General features: G+C 42.4%; 1 protein-coding gene across 2 annotated transcripts in view; it reads right to left on the reverse strand.

The window, feature by feature from the left end:
* Positions 1-885: 885 nt before the first annotated feature.
* TRIM36 (tripartite motif containing 36) overlaps positions 886-18258 on the reverse strand; it is an 87678-nt gene continuing 70305 nt past the window's right edge. For both annotated transcript variants that reach the window (XM_066603077.1, XM_066603078.1), the window contains exons 4-10: positions 14207-14353; positions 11620-11715; positions 9577-9830; positions 7288-7409; positions 6707-6997; positions 5091-5388; positions 886-2970 (exon numbers count right to left, since the gene is read on the reverse strand). In XM_066603077.1, the coding sequence (XP_066459174.1) occupies positions 2613-2970; positions 5091-5388; positions 6707-6997; positions 7288-7409; positions 9577-9830; positions 11620-11715; positions 14207-14353 (1566 nt within the window). In that variant the 3' untranslated portion in view covers positions 886-2612. The remainder of the gene's footprint in view (positions 2971-5090; positions 5389-6706; positions 6998-7287; positions 7410-9576; positions 9831-11619; positions 11716-14206; positions 14354-18258) is intronic.

The raw sequence follows: 18258 nt of genomic DNA on the forward strand, positions 1-18258 counted from the left end.
GAAAATTAGTTGACATTAAATGATTGGACCATTTAAAAAAAAAAAACAAAACTGCCCCGGTAGGTCTGATAGGGTGGTAAGAAACCGCCACTGAAGGAGTTCATGACTGCTGTCAAGACACATGGTCAGTCGTTAATCACTGGCCACAGTCTTCCTGCTCCAGCCCCACACAGAACAAGTCTCTGGTATTACACCCGATTATTCCTACACCGACCCGATTATTCCTACACAGACTCACTTCCTTTAACCACTTAACCCCTTTAGTGGCATGCCCAGAAAATCTCCTTGATTGTGCCAAAATTATGACTTTAGTTTTATTTTCCAAAATGGTTATACTGCATCCTCCCATTACAAAAAAAGGTTGCAATGTGATTGTTGCATTCTTTAACTACTTGATATTAAATTGGATTGTTGACTTATTTAAAAAACCTGCCCTGTGAGGTATGACATTGTAATAAACATGCCACTGAAGGGGTTAATATGCAGTACTACTGATTTCTATACAGCAATGCCATACCTTTGACATGCAAATGCACTTGATGGGCAAGTTATTTTCTTTAAAAAAAAAAAGTAAAAAAAAGGCAGTCTACTTTTTAAACCAGTATTGCAATTATATCCTGGCAGAACTGCTCAGATATTCTTCACTAACGAAATATGAACAAAAACAGACCCTACACATAGAAACAAGATTGAGATCCGCTGTTCTATAATAAACTAACATGTCAATCCAATGGCAAGGACATGGTGTGCAGTTCCAGCTTTGTCACATCTGCTACTCAGAAAGCTGGCAAAAAAAAAATGTTATACAATGAGACCATATGCTTAAAAAAAACAATTTTAATATTTTACTTAAAAACAAAACATTTAGTTTTTTGCATACAGAAGTCTTAACAGTAAAGCTTTGAGGAAAATCAAGAGCTGCATAATGTATATATTACTCCTTTACAGTAGTACCAAAAATGTTTGTCTAGCAGCATAATTGCACATTTCTACATTGCATAGTCCACAGAAAGGTCTATGCTATAAAGTGCCTTTAAATCAAAAGGAAAAATAGCTACTTCCACTAGCTGCATTCAACCATTAGCCAGCAATGCAGAGAACCAATACATTGTGTGTTTGTGTGTATTGCTTCCCAATAGCAACATTCAAAAGTTCTTTCAGACCACCGGTAATAAATAGGTGGACAATTGTGACGTGTGTGAAATAAGTGGATCAGTGCACAAGAGTGAAGATGAAGTAAGGAAAAAAGGTAGTTAGTGTTAAATACCCCTATATAGAGTTCATTTGTATTTCATGAGACTTCAGAGAACATATCAAGGCATCCCGAAGGTATATTAAGGCTTATTTGTAAAAACATAGTGCAAAAGGAAGAGTGGACTAGTGGCCCATAGCAACCAAATAAATAACCATTATCCTTTTAAATGCTAGAGTAAAACTAGGTAGAGACGTTGTCTGTTGTAGTGCGGTTCATTGCAAGTTCTAGTAAACGCTCGTCTCTCCAAACCTTAGTCTGCAATCTGAACACGAGAGGCTAATAAAAAAGGGATTGCAATGGAGCAGAAGATGTGTTATTGTGGCTCAGAGCCCATGTAACTATGGACTGCAAATGGTATTGCACCGCCATCTAATAGGTGAATGGGGACGATCTGCAATATCGGACAAAGATAAGAGTGGAGTCATTTGAGGTTTTCTTCTTGCTATAATCTCATACAAAGCCCACTGATGTAAGGTTGTATCACAATAGCCATCTCCAGTGGATCTTCAGCCTTTGACCCGAGAACGATACTATAACCCCAAACGCCTATAGATTAGTACAAAAGGTTACCAGTTGGAAAATAAACTCCGTTTCCAGTGTGCACAAGCGTAGCCCTTTTACAATGACAGTTGTGGATCTAACCGAATATATAAACCTTTCGGTTTGTTACAGTAGCAAAACGGTGCCCAGTGTGTTTAGTGGTTTAGAATCCTAATGCTTGACAAGACATTCCCACATCATAAATAGTACATACAAGGACATGGTGTTTCAAGAAACATTCTGGTGAATGGTTTTGAAGTCAGTAATTCATACTACACTTAAAAAAAACAGTCAAATACATACAAGACAGTCATTGTACTTCCGACAGCCCACAAGTGAACACACTTAAAACCATTCACATCAATGAGGTCACTGCTATACTAAAGGAGCTTAAAATAAAGAGATCTAAAATAGAAAAAAAAAAGGGGGGGGGGGTGGAAGTCACCGATGTTACATAAATGTTCCAACACTTGAAAATGGTTCCCATTAAGAGCATTCTCATCAATTCAGTCGCTACACCTAAAACAATCTAGAACTAAACTATTCTAGATATTAAAAATTGGATATTTCATTCTATTAAAAAAGCCCTTTAAGGAGTCATTTTAAGAGAAACATTCAGACAGACTGTGTGTTTGAAGGCTTATTCCAGTTGCCTTCAGCTAAAACCCAGACAGTGGAATGACATTTAAAATGATGAGAATGAGGTGCAGACAACGCACTAAGGACATCTTTTGATATGTATTTCAGAATTCAGGCGCTTAATAGATGACAATTCATATCTCGGTCTTTCCATTTCTTGAGACAATTCATATCTCGGTCATTCCATTTCTTGAGAATAATCCAAGTGCTTTTCATTGATGATTTCTTCCAAATGGATAGCTCCACCGCCCATCAATGCAAATGCTGGATACATTGTTCCAACGCAGTCCACTTCTCTCTCGTAGAGACATTTCATACTGTTGGCATCGTAGAAGCCCACTCTACCTTTCTCATAGTCCAGACAAACCCCTATCCGGCTAGGAAGGGAGAGAACGCGCTCTCCATAAGCAGTAGAAACATTACATGCCTTAGGGATAAAGAACTTTCTCATGCCTATGGTAGCCAAAGTGAAAGGCTGTGATGAGTCAAAGGCAACATCTTCACTTCCACTGTCGTGACCACTGTCCTGATCATACCTAGGAGGAGAGAAGAGAACAAGGGTGAATTCTTTATTAAGGGGTATCCTGGGAATTTATAATTATTGATGAGACAGGTTAGTTGATTGGCAGGGGGATCTGCTACTCGGGATCCCCACTGATCACTGCTGACCATAGAGCAGTGATCAGGGTTGGTACTACAAGTACAGCTCCCATTGAACTCAGTCTACTGCTGTCAACTTCGATAGGAGACAATTTGGGACCTGGACAAAAAGAATATAAAGAAAAAAAAAAACAAAACACCCACTACATCTGACACCTTGGAACCTGCCTTATGAACACCATAACTTAGTTTATGGTGACAGGTTCCCTTTAACCTTACTCTTAGTCCCCCGTTTTCCCCCCCCCCCCAAAAGACGACAGTGTCTTATATTATTTTTCCTCCAATAGATTTTACTTTTTTACATGTATAGCTGCCTGGACACTATTTATATAGTCTTTATCAACTAACTAGGGCTCAGTTTTGGAGTAGGGCTTATACTTCAGGAATTTTGAGGATACTTAAACATTCTACATCTTCAAAAATCTAGAAAAATCATGTTAGGCTTATTTTTGGGGTAGGTCTTATTTTCAGAAAACATCGCATGTTGCAACTTTCCCAATCCTAAGCGTTAAATAAAGCACACTTAGGCTGGATTCACACAGGGCAGATTTGCCGCGGTTCTGCCGCAGCAGATCCGCCCGCGGCAAAACCGCCCGCGGCCGCTAATCTCGGGATTAGCCAGCCATGTGGACGAGGTTTCTCAGAAACTTCGTCCACACGGGACGGCTAATCCGCTGCGGTAAATCCGTTTGAAACCGCGGCTGCGGCCGCCGCTTCAAAAGATTGCGCATGTCTGTTTACAGTAGTTTTTTGTTTATTTATGTTACGGCCGCGCTCTCCTCTATGGGAGAGCCGGCCGCAACGGAAAAGCATGCGGCCGGACCGCTTCAAAGCCGCAGCGGCTAAAACTGCAGCGGTCCTCCCGGCGGAAATCTCGTGGTTTTTGCTGCGGCCAAACCGCGAGATTTCCAACGGGAATCTGCCGTGTGTGAACCCTGCCTTAAGAGATCTCAATATGTACAGGTTTTCTTCCAGAGACAATTCATCAGCATAAAACTAGAAGTCTCAGCAATTTTTTCTTAAACCATTAGTTTGAGTTGACTGTGGAAAATTCCCTAAGGTGGGCCTGACGTACAACACCATATTAGATGAAGACAAATAAGATTTGCTGTGAGAAACAGTTATAGTTTAAACAAATTAATGTGTTTTCCTAGAACCTGAATTTTTATATTTTAAACCACATTTAATCACGAATAAAGAACTGTCAAGGCAGCTGCTTAGATTTACAGAAGCTGTAAATAAAGGAGTGTAAGGCTAGGTTCACACAGGACGGATTTTATGCACAATTTCTGCGTGGATTGTCTGTATGCAGCTCTTAATCCCGGGATTAGCCAGCAAAGTGCACGAGATTTGGCTAAAATCTTGTCCACACGCTGCGGCCAAACCGTGCGTAAACGGCCATACGGCGTGGAAATTAAGGACACTGCACGTAAATTCCACCCCCCACCCCACCCCCCAGCGGTGCCTCTGTGGGGAGAGATGGCCACAGTTGCAGTTTTCCAGCGGAAATTCGTCCCGTGTGAACCCAGCCTTAGGGTCTGTTTTTGCTCTGCCAAAATTAAGTATCAACCCTATGGCCATCATTACCAGCTCAGTTTAACACCTTGCTTAGCATCCACTTGTTTCCACCTCTTAAAAATGCTGCTTTAATGGCCCTCAAATGGAAACCAAAAATCCTCCATTCATTCTACCATCTTACTTATTTGCATATACTCCTCTCGACCCACATTCCTAGCCAAGCCAGGATCCTACTGCACACTGATGAAGGGCAAAACCCCTGAAACAGCTGTCTATAAAAGTGATAGGGAATTGAAAACCAAGCCAGAATCCATACAAAGACCTGTATAAAGGGTTGGACATTGATTTGAAGCAATGATGCCATCCAATAGGTGGCGCTGCAGAGGTATTGTTCCATCTTTATCTGCATACCATGTTAAAAACAAAAAAAAAAACAAGTGAAGTCAAAATTAGCATTTTACTTTGGCCTGTATATTACCTTGGACTACTGATGTCACGAGGGTTATGAAGCCATTCTTGCAGCTTGATATCTGATGCAACTCCAACTTTCACTATGTACGAGTATGACTCAACAGAGAAAGCCCAAAAATGCTTGCCCTTAGTGATGCCAGCATCTGCAATTATGTAATCAAGGCACATGTAACATCCTACTTGAACGCGTTCTGCTCCGAGCAGCAGAGGATGGCCAGCTACACTTTCAACAGAGTTCCTTTTGTCGTTCAGCATTAGGCGCTCTTTGTTGTATCCACACTTATCGTCAAACAGAAAGCTAAACACTGTAAGAAAAGAGGAATCCGTTACATGAATGTCCATGCAGGCAACAGTACAATCCTCTTTTGGCCCAATTCTACTAAGGTAAACATGTTTCACAGAGGCAGAGATGCTTAAGAAATCCTAATTTAGCGCTTACAAAAAACCCTACAAAACCTAAAAAACAGTATTGATAAATAATTAAAACCATGGGGTGTAAAAAAGGGACAAACTTATACACCTAGGTTATATGGTAAAAAAGAAACCATAGTACAAAAGGTGAACAAGCCCCAAAGATGTAAAAAAAAAAAAAAAAATAATAAAGCCCTGATGGATGGTCGAGCCTAATAAAGGGGGGTTGTAAACTGGATGGTGAACTGATGTTAGAAAAAGACAAATGGAAACACCTGCTCTGATGGTGAGCTGGTGTCAGGACGACAGGACCGATTGCTGTATCTACTTATTTGGAATTCATGGCCTAATCATTTAGGCTAGTGCACCTTAGGACTCTTCCACATAGGCGACAGTGATTTGGATTTAAAGCAATGGTATAGCATCGCAGACCTCTACCTTAGTTGCGACAGGATGAAGGAAGCCCCTGCCATAGCTGTCACAGCTGTGTCAGGGGAGCGCAATGTACTCCATGTTTTCAATGGGGCTGCCGACACTGGACCCATTGAAAGCAATGGGCGATCACGCAGATTTTCTCCGCGCGGCTAGGCTTAAGTGAACACATCACATTAAAAAAGGTAAACATTCATTAATGCAGAGCTGTATCCCAAAGTCGACTTTTTTTTAAAGACCGATTTTTTTAAAGTTGGACTTCTTGAATTTGACACTTAGTCCCTTAAGGGGAGTTGAAGATGTGATCGTTCGATTGCTGTAGTAGTATATTGCATTACTTATGTAGTGCATTTTACTTAACCTATTAGCAGCCTACTAGACTTCACTGGAGGCATAGTCTGTCATAGGTTGAGTTACATGGCAGATCTGCAGGCCTTTATCAGGCTTCTGGTTGCCATGGGAACCCATTGGAACCTTGGGATTGCGCTGTGGGATGCAGATATCTTGATAGAATGGTCTCCCTCCCTTTATCATGTGCTTACATGATGCAGGTACTGATTGTGGCATGTAAGGGGTTCAACTGCAAGGATCTGAGGTTTCTCTGCTACTGTTAGAGCAGGAGTCTGGTTGTCAGCCAAGCCACTGCCTTAAAAATATGTATGTGCAAATAAAAGGCCCATTAGTGACAGCAAATACGCTTTTTACTGACCTCACTAAGGGGTTAAACTTCATGCAACAGTAAGAGTTAGCAATGCTTTGAAACGATGACACGTGGCTTACCTGGGGCAGGTGGTGTCTGGAGGATAATCTCTTTGCTGTGGGGACTGCACATGTTGCCTCTAATGCCCTGCACCCGGAAACAGTAGGAGCTATTGGGGTCTAGATCAGAGATTATTTTACTTGTGCTTGCAACTTCAATTTCATTCCACGAAGGATCTTCATTTTTGTCAAGCTTCCGGTACTCAACAACATAGGTTTCCGCAAGACCTGAATCATTAGGCCAATGCCAACAGATCTTTGCATTGTTATACACTTTGCTTTCATTCATATTAATTTCAGGCACATCCAGAGCTAAATACAAAAAAAGAAAAGTAGTAATTGCAGAACCACAGAAGTTATGTCATTTTTGTCATGGTGTGTGCTGTTAAAGAGTACCCCCAAAAATAGCAGAATTGCTTTACCTCACTCCACTTATCCTGTAAAGAATAGAATAGCACCTTTTTTATAAACAAAAAGGGTGTGCATGCATGGAGGTGGGGGGGGGGGTTAAAGGCCATGTCCTTAAGGAACTATGCCTGACTCATTGCAGAAAGGTCTTGCAAGCTTCAGTTCAAGAAGCTTCTTAGACAAACAAAATTTACCTTTGGAGAAGGTCAGGTCATTCAGTAAAGCTTCTTCCTTAGCCACATCAACAAAGTAGTCTTCAAAGCTGGAATCTGCTGCTGGGCGGAAGGTTTTCAAAGACTCGGAAGCTTTCTGAATCCTGTAAGACAAAATGAAAGCAAGACCGCTAACTAATTCTACTTTTAAGAGCTTAAACAGATGAGTGCGTTCTATCCCCACTATGCAGTTGTGACCACACACACACGTCATTAGCAGTACGTGTGAGAAAGGACAGGACCTAGCTTCCAGTTTTGTTTTTCCCCCAAACTCGCATGCATTAACGGAGTTTGAATCGTCTGGGGGAAAAAACCCTGCTTCATGTGCCAATACACTCCATGGCGGTGAGTATATGGTTCATGTGTTTTTGCCTTAACCACAGACAAATTAAAAAAAACTCAAGTCACAGTAATACAGAGGCTGTTAACCCCTTAGTGACCACCCTATTGTGTTTTTACATCCTACCATTGCAGGACATGTATGGAGGGAGATAGCGCCGCTATCTCCCACCATACATTGCAGGTGTCCGCTGTTTATTACAGCTGACACCTGCGGCAACAGCTCCGTTCGGACGTGCAGCCGATCGGGACTGTTAACCCTTTAAATGCAACTGTCAAGTCTGACAGTGGCACTTCAATCCCCCGAACGATTGCAAGATTAGGGGTGCTGTGCGGGTGTCATGGCAGCTTGGGGCCTTCTAAAAGGCCCCAGGGCTGTCATGGCAGAATGCCTATCAAGCCATCTCTGTAGGGTGGTTTAATAGGCTGCCTGGCAGAATGCAGTATGATGTAATGCTATGGCATTACATCATACTGCATAAGCGATCTAAGCATCACTAGTTGTTGTCCCCCAGGAGGGACAAAGGAAAAAGTAAAGTTATAATAGTTCAAAAAAAAAAAATCCCCCTTTTGGCATCGCTGTATCTGTAGAAGTCCAATCTACCAAAGTAACACCGTGCAAAGTGAACATCGTCCGAAAAAAAAAAAAAAAAAAAAAAAAAAAAGCCAGAAATGTGCTTTTGTCACCCTGTTGCCAATAAAAAAAAAAAAAAATTATAATAAAAAGCGATCAAAAAATCCTATGTATTCTAAAATGCTACTAATGCAAAAACTACAGGGCGTACTGCACAAAAGGAGTTCTCACACAACTATCGACGGAAAAATAAAAAAGTTATTGTGCGCAGAAGATGGAGACCTATATATTTTTTAAAGATATTTAATTTTTTAGAATCTAAGTAGTACAGCAAAAAAAAACAAAAAACCCAACACTATACAAGTTTGGCATCGTTGAATAAAGTTGTGGTTTTTGTTGCATTTTATGCACCGTAGAAACAAAACGCACTGAAAGGCAGAATGCCGTTTTTTCTTCCCATTTCTCTCCACTTAGAGTTTTTTTTAAAGTTTCAGTACATTATATGGTACATTAAATAGCACCATTGAAAAATACAACTAGCTCCGTAAAAAAAAAAAAACAAGCCCTCATACAGCGACGTTGATGGATAAATAAAAGCTACGAATGTGGTCCTATAAAAAGGTCTTTTTTTAATGAAGTAAAGAATCTAAACAGATTTTATTTTATTTAGCAAGACGAAAAAAAAAAGTTTAAAAAAAAACAACTTCCAGGAATTCTATGTAGAACTGCCATTCTGACTTCATTACTGGCTCATTACTTTTCCAGGAGAGATCTATATAAATATTTAAGAGCGTTGATATATGAAAGTAAATTATTTTAAGGCACATCAATTACATGCATTTTGTTTAAAAAGGGACCAAATTGAACAGCACACAATGCCAACTCACTGGCCAACTTTATACCACCTATGGTTGGCTTAGGCCTCATGTACACAGCAAAAGTGTAATTTTAAAAACCGCACGGGTCTCCTGAACGCGTGATCCGCGCTGATAGGGAATCATTGGGCACCCGCAGGCAATTAAATACCTGCAGATGTCATTTTCCCTGGCACACGGAAAACCACCCACAACATGCTTTATTTTTGTGCAGTTTCTTGCATAGACTGCTCCTGCGGCTTCCATTGAAGCCAATGGAAGCTGTTGAGATCCACGGTCAAGACACAGCTGTCACTGCCTCTGTGCCGCGGGAAAGCAGGAGTAAAAAAAAAAAAAAAAAAAAAAAAGGAAACACTGCACGCCGCATACGTCCGGAATGCCGACGGCGTCTCGAGGACATCCACCATGCCGAAAAAAAGGAGAGCCCTGCAGCGGGGGGAGGGGGGTGCATAAGCGAGATGGAAGATAAATAACCACATCTACCTGGTGTGCAGCTGCTTTGCAGTTTGAACAAAACAGGAATGATCAGTTTCCTTCAAGACTTCTTGTGCATATCCCACCAGCCCGTTATTCTCCAGAAGGCCCTGATATTCTTCCAGTTGACTCTGTAGTTTTTCTAATCTAGAAGACTGGGAACTCTTTATAGACTGCAGCACAAATGACTTCCTCTCTCCCAAGATATTAAATAATTTATCAAAGTTGTAGTTGGCCTCCTCCACGGCTCGATCTCCATTGCTCTGAAAGATAGAGGATCAGTGCAGAAAAAGTTACTTTACCATACAGACATTGACCTGTGAGGACCAGAATAGTCACACACATTGCAGTACTATGAAAATCATTCATAGTGTATTATCTGAGCAATAAGGAGATCACAGGTTTAAAGTCCCCTACAGGAACACCAAAAGAAAAAAAAAAAAAGGAACCAAAAAAAAAACAAAACAAAGCAAGCAGGCCCATATGGGCAATTGGAAGAATGCATCAGTAATGCCAATCTAGCATGCTTTTTCACGTACAGTTCAGGAATAAGGATTACACACAAGCCCACTAAGTATGTTCAAAAGAAACCTGTGATGGGTCACCTACAGAGGCCGGCTCACATCAGGAGCCAAGCCTGTTTGTCACGTCAGTAGAAGTAGTGAGCAAGTCAGTCACCAATTAAATATCTTTTTTTTTTTTTTTGGTACAGCATGAAAACAAAGCAAATAACAAAGTTTGTTATAGTAATTGTACTGACCCATAGAATAAAGTCATGTCATTTTTGTTGCAGTTCGTGCACTGTAGAAACTAGATGCATGAAAGGTGGCGGAAATTTAAAAGTTTCAGTATATTATATGGTGCATGTAATCGTACCATTGAAAAAAAAAAAAAAATACAACTCATCCTGCTAAAAACAAGCCCTCATACAGCTACGTATATTGATAAAAGGAGTCACAATTTTTTTTTTTTTTTTTTTTAAAGGGAGTGGGGAGGAAAAACACAAGTAGAAAAAAAACAAAACTAAATGTCTGGTTACTAAGGGGGTTAAGTGAGTGATTACAAAATCAGAGCAAATTGATAATTACAGAAAACTGACTCCTTGAAGGGAGGCTCTAGTCCCGTCAGCCCCCTCTAGCTTGGATGCAAGACATGGAAGCCCTGCCATGGCTGAACATATCGCTGAGCTGTCATTGTCCCTCATATCTCTACTAGGGGTGATTGACTGTTGCATGTGATGGCCCCCCAAACCATCACACCAGGAGTGGGGAGAGGCAGTATATATCACTCTACAGCAAAGGCAGGTTTGAGGAGTTCACCCTTAGGTCTCCCAATACAAGCATGGCCATCTTTTGTGCCCAAACTAAACCTGGATTTGTCATTGAAGACAACCCACTTCCACTCCATAGTAGTCAAGTTTCGCTGTTCACACCACCACCCACTGTCGCTTCAGTTTCCAAAGGCAGTACATATAATAGGCGACATGAGAGCAGATGTCCTTCAGCTAATCACCCGGAAATGGTTCCAACACACAGGGGCCTGTAACAATGATGCCACCTGTATTTGGAGGGTGGACAACAGTTGGGAGCTGCTCATGCTTGTTGGACAAGCAGATGATCCTCTGTACTGGTGGTCTGTTGAGGGCGCTTTGAACCTGGTCGCAGTGTGTGCCCTCACACATGCACTGGTGCCAACACTTCCTAACAGTCTGGTCAGAACAGCCCTGTTGGCAGCAATATGACTATCCAGCTTTGTGCATTCCAATAATGTCCACTTAAACTGCTAAATGGGTGAAATCTCTGATTGTGTCAGAGGTGTCTAGTGGTCAACAAGCTCTAAGAGTGGAAAAAGGTCACTACACACAAGTAGCCTCTGGGAGCCTTTTTATAGGCAGAGGGTGAAACCACTTGTAGGGCTTCATCTAATCACGCCAAAGCACTTTGTTTGCATATCTGCCCGAGATGTAACTGCATGCAAAGTTTTGCAGAAACTCTTAAATAAAGTGCTTGATTTTTGACAAAAAAAAAAAAAAAGGGTAGCTACATCACATACCTCCGTTCTTCTAATTAAAATCTCCAGTTCTGATATCTGGGTCTTCACTTGACTCTCTTTGCTGATGAGATAACTGATACCCCTTGTAAGCTTTTCCTGTAAAGGAAAAAACATGGAAAAGATTACCAACGTTCAGCAAGATACTTATGCCAGTCTGCTAATTTGGACCATGTGCACAGCTGCATGACTTGTCACACCGCGGTTTTTCACAAGTAGCAGAGTGAACAGCTCCCCTGTCCAGTTGTAAGGACAGCCAACGTGTGATAAATACATTTTATTTTTGGTATAACTAACTACAGCAGTAATAACTGTCAGGGGGCCACAAGCGCTACAAGGTGCATAGTTGACACTAAGTTGTAGCCCATTATTTAAATCCTTGTATTCTGCCCGACCTGTAGGGAAAACAGCAGTATGCTGCCACTTGCCAGCTTGGTACCTAGAGGAATTAATGTTCAGCTTGTGCTTCCCACTGGACATCCTTCACTATAACAAGTACCAAAATGCTGGGTGTATTACAGGGGGAAGAGTGACTGGTCACCTGAATACTACCCGGAAACTCCAGAATATTAGGGGGCACATAGCCCAACACTCACACTGTATACAGTAAGCTTCACCTAGTGGTCACTGCAGACAACCAGAATTGTACCATTCTCTGTCTGTATAGGTAGCCAGAGTTGAACTTGGATTAAAAAATTTAAAATAAATAGCATCATCTATATTCTGTACTGGTCTGCTGTGATGTAATGTCCCAGTGGCACTCATTGGACAATAAAGAAGTGTGGCAGCAGTATCACAGGGCCTAGTTGTCACACTGGAGGGCCAGCATGTATAGCAAGTCATTTGGCCATAAAATCAAGAACTAGGACTAACATCTAAAGCACACTTCATGCAAGACACACTGTTACGCCTAGTTCAACACTCATGCCGACAGTCGGGTAAATGACTGCATGAGTACTTACATAACCACTAAGGTAGTTAGCGCTCATGCAGAGCATTCACACTGACTAATGTTGATGGATACTCTTGGGAATTCAAAGAACTCCGTATCCGGCACAGAAGCAGATTACTGTTGGCTGTTTGCAGCCTGCCCCTCTTGACAGTGGGAGATTTTGTTGATGAGGCTGTATCTTTGGAAAGGTGGATATTAAAATTAATTTTTTAAAGAGGGCATTTGACTAAATGTGCTTTTATACAGTACAGCCCGTTGGACCCAGATGCCCGACCGATCGTCCCAGCAACGATCGTCCCCGTGCTTTTACAAAGGAACGATTATGGCGTGGGCCGGAGATTGTTCCAGCCCGCCTCTATTCACAGTAAGCAGGCAGTCGAACCCAAGCGAATGGCTGCAGGTTTACGTGGGCCAATTCATCCTTCAGTTTTCAGTATGCATAAACAGAACGATGAGCAAGAAATAAATGATTTGTCTGTTAGTACATGCATTTACACTGAATAGTTGTTCAGATCCTCGCTGGATCGCAGGAATCCGATCAGCCTGTGTAAAAGCACCTCATATTTGAGGAAGTTTCAGGGATGATAGTTTGATGTATACAGTAAGTGGATAATTAAATATTGAACGCTGGTTGCATAGAGATACTGTAGTAAAGTTTATGGGATTTAGAGTGGGAGAGGTGAAAAGGTTAAGAGTTATTCCGTAGTGTTTTTGGTTTTTAAACCCCCCCCCCATTTAAGAAGGGTTTGTTTGGGATGGAGGGAAGGATCGGCTTAAAGATAATTATGTTTCAATACACAGGTAGGGTAATGATATAAATATGTACAATACACCCAAGTTATATGGTACGGTTAAAATATAGCTTTAAAAAAAAAAACAAAAACATAATACAATATTAGGTAGGTATAAATAATTTATAGGAAAGCCACAGATGTATTCATGGTATAGTTAGCCTATGCTTCAATTATTTCCTTTTGCAGCCCACTGTAGAGTAGTTGACTATGCTAATGTGTTATACACCACCCCCTAAATAACTTTTAAAAGTTGTGTTTACGCTTTAACTAGAAGTTTTCCTATAGCCTATACAGTATGCTGTACTACACAACAGGTTCCTTCCTCAAACAATTAGATTAAAAAAAAAAAAAAAAAACACGATTCTCTTAAGACAAAAATGCATACTTTAATAATTAAAATGTATACTGTAAATGAGGTAGAAGTTTGCATTTGCTTTTAACAGTATAAAAACTTATGTTTAGACTCAAAAGAAAACAAAAGCCTGCAGTGTGAACGCTCCCTAACTTCATGGCCATGAATGTTTACTGTGCCATCGAGTATTGGACATTTAATAACTTTGGTGCTGTGCTAACACACACACACACACACACACACACACACACACACACACACACACTATAAAAGAGCTCTCCTCTTCATGAGCACATAAGGCAGCCCAGTGTGAACATATCCATGCCTACTGTACCTTGAAAGTCTTTTCATTAGAGACGGCTGCCACACCTTTATTACTGATGTATGAGATCCACTCCCCACAAGTCACAATACTAATGTACTGTCAATACGGGTTGTTATTTTATTTAGTGTTGGCTCCCATTCTTCCTAGTTTCATGTCACCAGGCTTACCTTCAGAGTCTTGTAGGCATTACTCATTGTGGTCACTCGGTGGTTTGCATGGGAACCTGCCAGTTTGCACAAGTGACAAACCGGTCTCCTGCAGATCTCACAATACATGTTCACCTTCTCCGACTCATGTTCAGGACACATCAGCACCTGCAGATACAGGACATGGTGAGGATATGCAGCACTTCTACAGATAACCACTTAGCATCTACTTAGGTTAGGCCTGGCCAGCTAGTCACATTTATCTCATCCAGCAACAGGAATAACTTGGTTAATAGGGTTTACCACCATGTGTGCCAGTCTACAACCCAATGGCAACAGGTTCACCTACAGAGAATCACTAGCAGAATGTGTCTGGGAGGACATTAAGATAATTAGACCAGCTGTGCAGACAAGAAATGGTGTAGTCCTCATTCACTTATGTCCCATTCACACGGACCAACAGCGTTTCAAACAACTGCATGAGCGCTGACATCTCCGCTAAGGTAGTCAGCACTCGTGCAGGGCATTTACACAAAGACTTGCTGCTAGATTGTGGGGTCCCCAGCAAGCACCTCACCTCCTATGGTAAGCGCTAAGCAGGGGGGCATTTGCAAGCAAGAAGCCAGCGAGCCAACAATTAGGCTGACTGAAAGATCAGCTTAAAGGGGTTGTCCCGCGCCTAAAGAAAAAAAAAATTTTTTGCCCAGTACCTGTAAAGGAATACTGCTGCCAGGTGTTATTAAAAATAAAAAAATTCTCTTACCTGAATCCCCATTCAGCAACTTAAAAAAAAAATCTTTCCAAGATGGCTGCCGCTGGTCTTCTCCCACAGTGCACTGCGGGTCTTCTCCCATGGTACACCGTGGATGTTCTTCTGCTGTCTGTGCTACACTGCCGATTCCAGCCACCTCACTGGCTGATCGGCACCATGCGACGGGGGCGGAGCTACGCGATGACGCTAAGGGGGAGGAGCCAGGACGCAGCTCGTGAGCCCGGACCCTTCAGAAGAGAATTCCTCTCTGCGCAAGCGCGACTGTTGCGGCGACCAGAGGAGAAGTTTGGTCGTGGCCATGGAGACGGGGACGCCAGCACCAGGAGGGGGTAAGTGTATAACTTCTGTATGGCCAATATTTAATGCACGATGTACATTACAAAGTGCATTAATATGGCCATACAGAAGTGCATAACTGCACTTGCTTCTGCGGGACAACCCCTTTAACAAACTAAATAGTTAATCTAAAAGCACCTTTACAAAAAAAAAAGAAAGCAGTAGAAACATTCACATGTAGGAGGGACAAAGTAAAAAAAAAAAAAACAAAAAGCTGGATTTTCTGCTGTCACCATCTCTAACCTGCAGTTTTGTTGTGGATACGCTGCGGAAATCACCAACAAATCTGCAGCTTTTCCTGCAACATGTGAATGCACCCCAAGACATTGACATTTAATATTTGGCATCATGAGTTTGTGGGCAATAGCATGGCAAAATACATACATATAAAAATGCTATAAACATGAAATTGTGGGATATAAATACTGAGAAACCCTAAATGACTGATGTTTTGTATGAAAATGGGTTAGTAAGGCTCTTAAAGATTGAGGACCTATCCCTTTGGGGCCCGTCAGTCAATTTGAGCACCTACGTAATGCCTTCTATGGAACATGCTACTGGGGAGGGCATTATGTAGGTGCTCTGTAACTGTGGCTGCACAACCCATGTCTTCACCCATACTTTGTGGATACATAATGCACCAGTACCCTTGTGGTCTTCTGGTGATGTGCAGTGTTGGTTTTGCATCAAACATACCTTTTGGAATTATGTTCCAATGTGGTCTCATTAGACCATAACCACATACGGTTGGCAGACTTGATCTAGGTTTTGGCAAAACCTAGCCAAATTTGGATGCTTTTGTTTGAAAAGGCCTCAGGTCTCGCCCCACCCCCGACCCCACAGATGAGACATTATGGATTGTCACATGCACTACACAGCCAGTGCTTGCCAGAAATTCATGCAGCTCCTTTACTGTTACATTACATAAGTGACATGCCACTGCTCTGGCGCTGTGCGGCTATGCCAAGGACCGGACACTGCAGCGCTGTGCTGCTTGGTGGCTATGGAGAGTACCTGACAGCTGTTGGGACCCTGCTCCGCCAAGGACGGACTGAAGCTGCTGCTTCCCCACTCCGTTGGCTTCTTGTGTTGGAGCCGCTGGAAAGAATCGCTAGCTAACCAGCAGAAGACAATCCCGACGCCAACTATCCCGCACTACCTGCTTCCTGTCCCAGTATGTTTGCCACGGTCGGGTTTTGGGTTTTCTGTGTGCTGGTGTCAGTGTAGCCAAGGAGCAGTAGGCTGCCTGGGAGCCACGGCCAGCTACTTGTGTATACAGTTGGTCCACAATGTGTCACCCAGCCAGTCAGAAGTTGGTGGTGTGTACTTCCCCTCCACCCATTCGGGTGGCCAGCCAATCCCAAGTTGTGGGCGCGCAGTTGGTCTCCACCCATTCCAGTGGAGACATAATGCACCAGTACCGACCACCACACCAGCAGTGAAGATGGCAAAGGCAGTACTATGCTTTGGGGCTGTTTTACTGCTGCTGGAGGAAATTCTGAACAGTTCTAAATATCAGTCCATTTTGGCACAAAACCTTCAGACCTCTGCTAAATAGCTGAAGATGAATTTCACCTTTCAGCAGGACAACACAAAGTATACCACCAAAACAAAAGAATGGCTTCGCCATAGGATTGAAGTTTTGGAATGGCCCAGCCAGAGCCCAGACTTCAATCCCATTAAACTTCAGTTGGTTGACCTGAAGAGGGCGCTACACACAAGATGCCCTCACAATCTGACAGATTTGGAACACTTATGCACGGAAGAGTGGTTAAAGATTGCCAAGTCAAGATGTGCCATGCTGATTGACTTCTCTTTAGGACAACTCTTTTTGGGTTGGGGTCTAAGGGTACAAAGTATTACGGCGTGCATAAAGTGTTACTGCATGCATACCGTGTTTCCCCAAAAATAAAACAGTCTTATATTCTTTTCCCCAAAAAAGGCAGTGTCTTTTTTTTAAGGGGGGGGGAGAGACTTATGCTTACCTGGTCGATGGTGTCTCGATGATCTCAGGCGATGCAGCGGCAAGTGTCCTCCCTGTCTGCCTAAGGGGCTTTGAATACCCCGCCTCCAGCAAAGCAAGCCCTGTAATTGGCTGCTGGTGCTGTGATTAGCCAATCACAGTCGGCACTTGATGAGCCAATCAGCCATTCAGTGATGTCATCCACTGAATGGCTGTGATTGGCTCATCAAGCGCCAGCTGTGATTGGCAGATGGCGCTGAGATTAGCCAATCACAGGGCTCACTCTGCTGGAGGCGGGGTATTCAAAGCCCCGTCACAAGCAGAAACGGAGCAGGCAGATAGGGAGGACTCCGCCATTTACCGCAGCGCCGGAGACATTTGGGACGCTGCAGACCAGGTGAGTATTTTCAGAGGAGTCTTTATATTTTTAAGCCTCCCCCGAAAACTCGATAGTAAGACCCATCAGGGTAGGACCCATTTTCGGGGAAACTATTTATGCAACCAAATTTTAGTTTGTTTTTTCTCCCCACCTTAGAAGATTTCAGAGGAATTGTACAGATAATAGATCACATTGGAGCAAATAAATCTGAAGTTATCAATTTTTGAATCACTACCCCCCCCCCCCCCCCCCATATAAAGGCTTTGCTTTATAAGCACACGTAGCTTTGTGGAGGAGGAGGAGTGTTTATGTACATAGAAAGCTGGTAAATATACCTTCATAGATGCACATAAAGCCCTAAGCTTCTGTAGCACTTGTAGCAATTGTCATTTAGAACTGTCAGTCCCTTGTGATTTACTCAGCTATTACGCCTCCCCAAGGAGTAATTAAAAGGGTCAGTGCATTACAATAAAAGCCTAAAAAACTGGCTCTTCAAGTATGGGAAGATGTATATTCTCTGCAGAATCACCAGCTCAGCGATAGCACTGATCATTAAAAATTATATATTAATCTGATGGCGTTTTAAAAACCCAGGAGACAGATGGTGCTTTATTCCCTTAGAA

This window comes from Eleutherodactylus coqui, chromosome 5, assembly GCF_035609145.1.
Source record: "Eleutherodactylus coqui strain aEleCoq1 chromosome 5, aEleCoq1.hap1, whole genome shotgun sequence".
Lineage (NCBI taxonomy): Eukaryota > Metazoa > Chordata > Amphibia > Anura > Eleutherodactylidae > Eleutherodactylus > Eleutherodactylus coqui.